The sequence below is a fragment of the Coptis chinensis genome, chromosome 8 (genome assembly GCF_015680905.1).
Source record: "Coptis chinensis isolate HL-2020 chromosome 8, ASM1568090v1, whole genome shotgun sequence".
Taxonomy (NCBI): domain Eukaryota; kingdom Viridiplantae; phylum Streptophyta; class Magnoliopsida; order Ranunculales; family Ranunculaceae; genus Coptis; species Coptis chinensis.
This window is the reverse complement of record NC_141463.1, coordinates 2280288-2289289: the sequence shown is the minus strand read 5'-3', so window position 1 is coordinate 2289289 and position 9002 is coordinate 2280288. Positions and strand designations below refer to the sequence as shown.

At 36.1% G+C, this 9002-nt stretch overlaps 1 protein-coding gene and 1 long non-coding RNA gene across 4 annotated transcripts; both read left to right on the top strand.

Annotated features, from left to right (window-relative positions):
- The first annotated feature begins 848 nt into the window (after nucleotides 1–848).
- Nucleotides 849–4747, top strand: LOC147479292 (S-adenosyl-methionine 4-1-methyl-2-pyrrolidinyl-3-oxobutanic acid methyltransferase-like). 3 transcript variants are annotated; one of them, XM_086579957.1, is made up of 4 exons: nucleotides 849–1077; nucleotides 1817–2221; nucleotides 2337–2591; nucleotides 4204–4747. In XM_086579957.1, exons 2-4 carry the CDS (start codon nucleotides 1946–1948, stop codon nucleotides 4579–4581), a joined length of 909 nt encoding a protein of 302 aa, XP_086436083.1. In that variant the 5' UTR covers nucleotides 849–1077; nucleotides 1817–1945; the 3' UTR covers nucleotides 4582–4747. The 3 variants fall into 3 exon arrangements, with proteins under 3 accessions (XP_086436083.1, XP_086436081.1, XP_086436082.1); XM_086579955.1 differs by lacking the exon at nucleotides 849–1077 and adding an exon at nucleotides 1411–1699; XM_086579956.1 differs by lacking the exon at nucleotides 849–1077 and adding an exon at nucleotides 1560–1682.
- Nucleotides 4748–4878: 131 nt separating this feature from the next.
- On the top strand, nucleotides 4879–8732 carry LOC147479291 (uncharacterized). The gene is made up of 4 exons (XR_015205653.1): nucleotides 4879–5309; nucleotides 6469–6530; nucleotides 7397–7547; nucleotides 8563–8732. It is a non-coding gene; the product is annotated as an uncharacterized LOC147479291 (long non-coding RNA).
- Nucleotides 8733–9002: the final 270 nt, after the last annotated feature.

Sequence of the window (9002 nt, the reverse complement as noted above, 5' to 3'; positions counted from 1 at the left end):
TCGGAATTTTGAAAATTCCAAAATTCCGAACTATGCATCTGAGATACCAACAGCCATGGCATGATGTACTAGAGTGTGCAAATGGTTAAAATTTCTTTCTTTTTAGGGGTGGACAACCCTTAGTCACCAGATCGTAGAGCGAGAGCGAAAGCGGGAGCGGAAGCGGAAACGAAAACGCGAAAGCGCCTAATGTGAGAAGCTCCTAGTTTGAGAGCGTCTATAGAGCGCTTATATACACTAGCAATTATACCAACTAATAAAGTACTGGATTACATATTACTACCCAGTAAGGGGATGGTTATATGAACTCCACTAAAACGAACTTCAAATGAACTCCACCACTTAACTCAATGAACTAGAAGCTGATTTTTGGTGGAGATGTTTTCTACACAATAGAGATCATCCTCACAAAAAATCAGCTCATTTGAAGATGTACAACCTCATCAAAAATTATTTAGAAAATTATGAAATTATCCAACGGTCTAGATTTTTTAAATTTCGATACAATTTTTGACAAGATTAGACATATTCAATTGAGCTGATTTTTGGTGAGGGTGTTCTCCATCATGAGATGTACACATCCACAAAAAATTAGTCCTCAGTTCATTTTGTAAGTTCATTTTTATGAGTGGAGTAACTTTGGAGTCGCTATAAGGTGGAGTTCATATAACCATCCCCTACTAGTAATTACCACTATTTTTCCTGGGTAATCTTAAGTTAGTTGATTATAAGTTTGATGAAATAGATAGAAATGTAAAACAAATAACGCTAAATATGTCTAGGAGAAAGGACCAAATAAAGAATATAGGTTTTGACCAATAAATGTTGTATTTCACATTTTCACCATTGTACATACAGAGTTGGATACAAAATAAGTTGTGCTACAAGCCTACAAGTAGTTATTTTGGGATGGGGAGTACAGGATAGTGATCCCATCCTTCTTCTTTAGACCTTTTTTAACTTAGAGATCAAAGCAAACACTTCTCTACATATCGTTGTTTCACATACGAGATTGCACTGATATTCGAGTATCAAATCTGGCTGGGTTGATCAAATTGTTTCCAATTGCCCAATTGGGTAAGTAAACAGTTATTTGTTCTTTCGGAATTTCATTGATCTTCAATATTTGGGTTTTCATTTATTGGAAAACTTACCTGAATCACTGATTAGATATCTAATAACTGCTTAATCACTGTAAAGCGTGGTCTGGAAAAACCAGAGCACGGTTTCGAAAAAACCAGAGCGCGGATTAGAGGAGCTTTTCAACTAAAAGCGCTAAACCGCGTTTTAAGAGCGGGAGCTCTATACCCTACACACGGTTTGTGTGACTAAGGGACAACCTACGCACATTTGATAGTTTTGATTTTCATTGTCACATGGAACACGGTTGATCTTTATCGTTAGATGGGTGGTCTGGAGAATCCTGCATCCGCCCCTGGGTGGTTGACAATGTGCCACGTACATGTCTTAATCTGTGTGGTGGTGACTTCATGTCTTCATGTACTATTCGAGGAAGTCAAGTGGCTTCATTGGTTCATTATATATATATATATATGGCCTCATACAAGATGAAATGAGAAAAATATCAGCGGATCAAATTAGAGAAAAGGGAATAATGGAAATGCTGAATGTGCTGAATGTGCTGCATATGATTGGAGGACAAGGACAAACCAGCTATGCTCGTAATTCTGAACTTCAAGTCTCTGACCTCTTTCTGATATGATATGCATGCATAACAACTTATTATTTTAGTTGATTTTTGTTACATTTTTAGTCTAATACACTTATTAATCCCATAGTCTTTTCGCTCATGCAGAGAACCGTTATATCCAAGGCAAAGCCATTTGTACAAGGCGCAATCATTGATCTCTACTGCAAAACATTTTCCAAGTGTTTAACAATTGCTGATTTAGGATGTTCTTCAGGGCCTAACACCCTACTAGCAATGTCTGAAATAATTGACGCTATTGACTCAACACGTAGGAAATTTGGTCATAGATCACCTGAGTTCCGAGTGATTCTAAATGATCTACCTGGGAACGACTTCAATACCATCTTCAAGTCCATTCCCTATTTCATTGAAACACTCAAGAAAGAAAAGGGCGATGAGTTTGGGCCTTGTTTTGTCGCCGGAATGCCTGGCTCATTTTACGGCAGACTCTTCCCTAACGAATCAATAAACTTTATTCACTCTTCCTACAGTGCTCATTTTCTATCCCAGGTAATCTGCTATTGCTGCCCTTTATGTATCGTAAATAAGTCCTAATGTCGAGCACATAGTCACAGAAAGAAATCGATGTTTTTTGTTATAAATGGCTTGCTCTTCATGTTCACAGGTTCCTCCAGGGATAGAGAATAATGAAGGCAATATTTACATTGCGGCGACAAGCCCTCCAAGTGTGGATAAAGCATATTTGGAGCAATTTAGGAGCGATTTCTCGCTATTTTTGAATTCACGTTCTGAAGAAGTAATTCCGGGAGGACGTATGGTCATAACAATTATAGGTAGAAGAAGCTCAGATCCGTCTAGCAAGGAATGTTGTCATCTTTGGGAGTTGTTAGCCCAAGCACTACGTGAGATGGTCTCACAGGTATGTTAAATACATGTAAATAAAGGTAATTACAGACGACTGTGGTGTCTTGCGTGTCGTATTCAAAATTTCAAGTACAAAAAGTAATTTTCATTGCACTGCATACCAAACAAAGCATGCATGTTTCAAATCAATGATTAAATTGTAGCATACAAAAGGATAATCTTTTAACTTCTAAGTGAGTTTTTGAAGTCATATACTAACTTTCTTTTTCTAAAAACGTGTTAATATAATATATGCTAAAGAGCCACCAGTATGAAGCCTCGACTGCACTTTCGTCCATCTGAACACCCAGTCACAGTGTACCTGACCTAAAGACTAACATCACTAGCCCTAAAAGCTAATCTCTACTACTTATAAGTGGCGTGGCCTAGCTAGCCATATGAGTCTTGTGCCTGTTCTGTCTGTTCTAACACATCTTATTTCTGCAGACACGTGTTCTCTTTAGCCGAATGAGCTGGTATCGGTTCTAATATTTTCTATATTTGCTACATGTGTGCCCATGCCATATCTGTTCTAGTGGTGTCAAATGTTCACAAATAATGAAGCCCCTTTGGCCGGCCAGCCCCCCCCTCATTTTCGGGCCAATGCTTAAATCTCATCGCCTCAATCTGAGGGCCAAACGTGAGGGCGGATCTTATGTTATACATTTAATTTACAAAATAAATTTATAAACATTAATTAAAAATGATAAAATCGAATGACTTCACAATTAAACCTTCAAACTATTAAAAAAACTTATTAAAGCCAATTAAGATTAATTAAATTCATTTCATAAAATATTATAATGAAATTATAAGGTTGGCAAACTTAATAGATAAATATTTTTTGATTTTTAATATATTAATATTAAAATGAAATATATTATAAAAAAAATTTATTAAAATATATGTAATAAATGTTGGGTCCCAGGCCCTTACCCCCCCCCTCAAAGGCAGGTCGGCCCAAATTTCAATGTGTGAGAGCCTCATTTTGAAGGCTTTTTCGGCCCATAGGCCGGGTCGGAGCGGGCGGGCTAAGGGTTTGAGGGCCATTTTGACACCCCTATTCTGTTCTAACATTTTGTTTTTTTATCCAATCTAAAATTTTGTTTTTAGTCGGGGCCACAAGCCATAAAAAGGTGTCTGTTGATTATTCTTGTAAGGTCCCACGCATAATTTGTAAGGTCATAAAAACGTGTCTGTTGATGTACAAAAACTCATAATTTGTAAGGTCCCACGCATGTATAAATTTGTGTGTAGCAGGTGCACCAGTCTAGTTGACAACTTGATATTAATGAAGCTATAACCGGCTCCACAGAAACCCATGTCACGGGCCCTGTAAGGTTTAAATAAGGGTACCCTTTAAATAATTACACCGGTGAAAATGTCAAATATATAGTTGTTCATATTGACCAACCTCGTTCGGAGCCAATGTTAAAAATTGTTACCTTCAATTTAGTACCAATGAGTAATTCGTTGCGTGTCAAATAGCACATATGAAAATTTTGCAATGTGAAAATCTGTAATTTGATTCCTCTTTTTAAGATTAAAAAAAAACGGCCTGTATATCAAACTATAGGTGATTCTGTCTTTAGATGAGACTATTAACATCTGTATACTGACTCTGTTAGGGACTCATTGAAGAGGCTAAATTGGCCTCTTTTAATCTTCCCTGGTATGCACCTAGCCGTAAGGAAGTAAGTGCCAGTATTCAAGAGCAGGGATCATTCCATCTTGATATGTTAGAAACTTTTGATGTAAATTGGGACGCAGACGACAACTCGCAAAACAAAAATTATGTGTTTGATAAGATCAAGAGTGGGAAGAAAGTGGCAGAATGTATCCGAGCGGTGACAGAATCTATGCTTGTTAATCACTTTGGAGAAGAAATAATCGAGGATTTGTTCCAAAAGTACTCAGAGAATGTGGGTGAATACTTGGTGAAGGAGAAAGCCAAGCACATCAATTTAGTCATTTGCATGACAAAGAAGGAAGGAAAGCTTGATTAATGCATAATAATACAAGTTATACAACGCTCGAAGTTGTCCTCATGCGAATGACGTTTCATGTTGCAAAAATACTGTTTATTGTGTGGTACTTTTCGTACGTGGTTTAACTGCTTTATGCGGACATTCCTATAATATGTAATCAATGCAATTACCTTTCTTTGTATTCTCTAAATTGTTAATTTCTTTGCATCTAAGTGATAACTATTTTTTTTTAGAGAAAGTTGAGAGTACCCTAGGGTGTACCCTGGGCCCATTTGGCTTTGCCATTAGACACTCGCTCCGCTCATTCCATAATGAGAGAGAAGTGGTGCATCTCTAAGGCTAAGTCCAATGGTTTGGTGCAAAAACACCAAACCACAATAGCACAGTAGATACCGTTAGTGGGATAGCGAAATCAAATCCAATGGTTTATTTTTTCAGCCGCCAGTGATACTGGCGTGCAACCCAAAATATTAAATATCGTTATGACTTTTGTTATCCGCCATCAGCAGTGGCGGGCAAGAAAAAAACCAAGTTTTTTTATACGCCACTCCCACAGGCGTGTAGGTAATTATCTCCCCATTTTACCTTTTCAAAAAAAAAACCCCAGAAAAAAAAAAAAAATCACTCTCACTGTTCAACACCACCGCGCGAGAAAAATAGAAGTCGGCGCCGAATTTTAGATTTTTCATCGCCACTTCCCACAAAAATGGCTGGAAAGAAAGAGAGAGGCAAAAAAACTGCAGCAGGTAATTCTATAAGCTTGTTTATAGTACTCTTGTACTTTACACTATTGTAAATGTGAATCAAGAAATCCCTTTGTTTTGATTTATAGTTATTTTTGTGATTGCACACCAATTGTTTGTTCAATTTCCTTCAAAGCATGTTTTTATGGTTAGAATAGACACTAGCATGTTTCCTTCAAAGCATGTTCAATTTCCTTCAAAGCATGTTACCACTCTGAAAGTAAAACATGTAGAAGAAAATAGACCCTAGCAAAATAAAATGTAAATTTTGTTTATTTAAAATTTAAACTAATTTTCAGATCACAAGAATAGTGCAAAAATCTCATGCTATTTAAGGGAGTGCATATACATTCTCTTGCAACATTGTACATATAAATACGTGAAACTTGGGCCAACTTAAAATGAGTTGAGTGAGTGAGTGAGCGAGTGAGTGCAGCCTACACAAATAATCACACCCCCTAGAAGTCAGAAGTATTAGTTCATTGCATTGTTTATGACCTTAGTAAAGGTGGATGTCAACTCCAAACAATCAAATCAGTCATGCATGATCAAGCTAAAGAGAACGCCCCGAACATATTATTCACTTTTATTTCTCTTAAATATGCATATATCTAAGTGTTATAGTATGTACAATCAGTCATCTTTATGTGATAGCTGAAATGTTCAACTCTTATATTGTCTGAGGTATTTTTACCTTTGTATTGGATGAAAGACCATATGGTTCAATGGCGATAATCAAATCTTCAAATGTCAATTGCATATTTGTGTGGGGTGACCTATTAAAAATTTCGGTGAATTATGTCTGTGATTATGATTATGATTATGATTTATGATGTGAGTTTTTTTTTTTTATTATTATTATTATTATTATTATTATCTTGTTGCAATGAATATAATTGATTTTGACCCTTTACCAAATTATTGAAACTAATGAAACCATCAATGCTAACATTACGGTTGCATTATAACACCCCCAATAAAAATGGCACACATTTTTTTTTCTCTCAGAGACTCGGAGTCTTGAGAAATGGTGATCTGGTTTTGCTTTTATTCCTAATTGCGACGTTCAGTTGTTCATCTGTGAACATTTCCATGTGATATGAAATTATGAACCTAGAACTCAACAGTTTTGAACTAGTATTTTGCATATTTGCAAGTGTAGGTGTTTGAGTGTTTCTACCCACTGAAGAAAGGGTGCAAATTTGGCGGACTTCAAATTACCAGGTTTTTGCGTCTCTTTTAAGTAGAATTTCAAGATAACAACACCTTGGAAGTTGGAACATCTGTATCTACACTGAAATCTTTACAGTGTGAACTTGAATGTCGCGTAAGCAAAATGGAAGGGAGAAACAAAATAGTTCTGTAGATTATATGCAACTTAGTTACTACTCTACTTTTCTAGTGAAACCTAGGGAGAGGGAGGTTCGACTAAATTACGCTTTCTCAGGTTTCATTTCTCTTGTATTGGTATTGAATTAACTCCCTCTCTTTTTATCATTGTTACGTCGCAACCTTTGGTTAGAGTATCTTCTTCTCTGCAAATACCATTCATACTGTCCTTTAGGCCATATATTGTTCAATTTCGGAGATAGCACATTTTATGGTTAGAATACATTTGGGGAGTGAATTCTTTAGGCCATATAGTTGCTGGTAGGGTGTTAGCCAATCTAGCCATATTCTAAAGATATGGGCAAAGAGGGTGTTAGGCCTTTTATATATTCAAGTTTTCGAACTTGCTACAATCCGCGTCTCTTATTTGAATCTATCTTGAACCAGTTGCTGCATCATAGAAAGAATTATGGCAATGGTTATTCTAGTGGACAAAAATGAAGGTGATGAGATTGACAAAGTCTTCCTCATTGCTAGTATATACAAGAGAGTGCGTGTTATGATTAGCTATTTTAGGAGAGATATAAGGCCGGCCTTTTAAAATTTGTTGAATTTCAATTGTTATTTATCAATATTTCACTTTGATGTTGTTCTCTCAATTTTGCTTTTATAATTTCACTTTCTTATCGTAGACAATTCTGCTTTTATAATTTGGTTAGATTTTCGTTAATTTATAATGATGTGTTATAAAACCATGGCAGGTTTCAATTGATGTGCTACAAGTTTTTGTGGGACAATTTAGTCACTAATAACTTCCCTGCAAGCCAGTTCTTCAAGCACTTTGACTTGGATTCTCAATACATATTACCCAAAGAAATCCAAGAGCGAGTTGCTCCTTCATTCGAAGCCAAGGTTAGAAACACATTGTCTAAGTCTCAGCAATACGTCCACTTGATTTGGTAAATGATGTGTTAGTATCCTTTTGAAGGATAACTGGAGTTTTTCTAGGTTAAGGAGACTACGATTGTGTGTTGATATACGTATAATACTATAGTGTGGTCTAGTTTTGTGTCATACCATCAGTAGAAAGAAAATGACACTTACACTTAATTTTATTTGTGCCATAATGCAAGACCAATTTATTTAGTTTCATATTATAAATTATGTTTGATTTTGGTGTTAATTTATTTCTCACCGCCATAATGTCGACATTACACAAATTGAGGAGGTAAGGGTACAAAGTCGAAAAAGTCAGGGACACCAAATGCCCCAAATCCAGAAGATATACGTGTAGGGACTTCTTACTCTGAGTTTGATCCTAGTTCTTATTACCGTGTTGTTGTAGAGGAAAGTACACACATATCCTTTACTCTTTGTGAAGGTGGTGGAACGAAGGAAAAAGTCGGTAAGAAAGGGACTTTGGCCCCTGTTATGGAATGGTTGAGCCAAGTGAACTTTGGAGAATTTCAATTGATGCTTTAGAATGTTGGTTTTGACGTCTTTGCTCAAATTGATATTGAAAAGTCCGATAGACAGTTAGTTGAAGCAATTGTAGAGAGATGGTGGGACTCTACCCACACATTTCATTTTCCATGTGGCGAAATAGGCTTTATGCCACTTGATTTCTCAATGCTTACTAGCTAGGTGTTTACGAAGAGAGACGAAACCATCATTTCTCTAAGTTGGTTTTTGATTGGGTGAATTTGATCACTGAAACTTAGTTCTTGGGTCATGGTTCGTCTTCTACATTTCAGTTCCAGTCAATTACATGTTTCTTTATCTAAGATTTTCAATGGGTGGGAGGTTAAAGTCTTGGTATCAATTGGTGATTTGAGATGCGGTATGTAGTTTGATGCTTAGCTAGATATATGTAGTTTGTGGCGGTGATTATATGATCATGACCTCCTTCATTGTTTTTCCCTCATAGATGATGTGTGTTTGATCTTAATATCATGTTTTTGGGCTTAACCAATGGCTCCCACAGGTAAACATTCCTGACAAGTCTGGCTAGTCTTTTTGTTATGATTGATAGGAGTTCATGTCTATAATGTAATTTCAAGACATTAATAAAATCTTAACTTTATTGATAAAAAAAAATGTGAACAATATGCAATCACCTTGTTGTATACCTTATATTGCTAATTTCTTGCATCTATATCACATGATTTCTACAAGATTCTCATACATGAAAACACATGTTGTTGCTCAATCATTTTCATTGGTACTTCCTTGAGTTTGATGTTAATCTTTTGAAGATCGTAATTATCTTAGTATGGAATATGAATGGTGCAGAAGTCTTGCTTGCTTGATGATTATTAAGTTCATTTCCACTTTGTAGTGTCGTTGTACACTTGTACTGATGTAGTA

What these genes read in the sequence shown, in the direction of transcription:
- LOC147479292 (XM_086579955.1), top strand. Translation starts at nt 1,499, where the DNA reads ATGTACTATTCGAGGAAGTCAAGTGGCTTCATTGGTTCATTATATATA. An exon ending in GTGCTCATTTTCTATCCCAG is followed by an intron (nt 2,222 to 2,336) that starts GTAATCTGCTAT and finishes TCATGTTCACAG; the next exon opens with GTTCCTCCAGGGATAGAGAA. An exon ending in TACGTGAGATGGTCTCACAG is followed by an intron (nt 2,592 to 4,203) that starts GTATGTTAAATA and finishes TGACTCTGTTAG; the next exon opens with GGACTCATTGAAGAGGCTAA.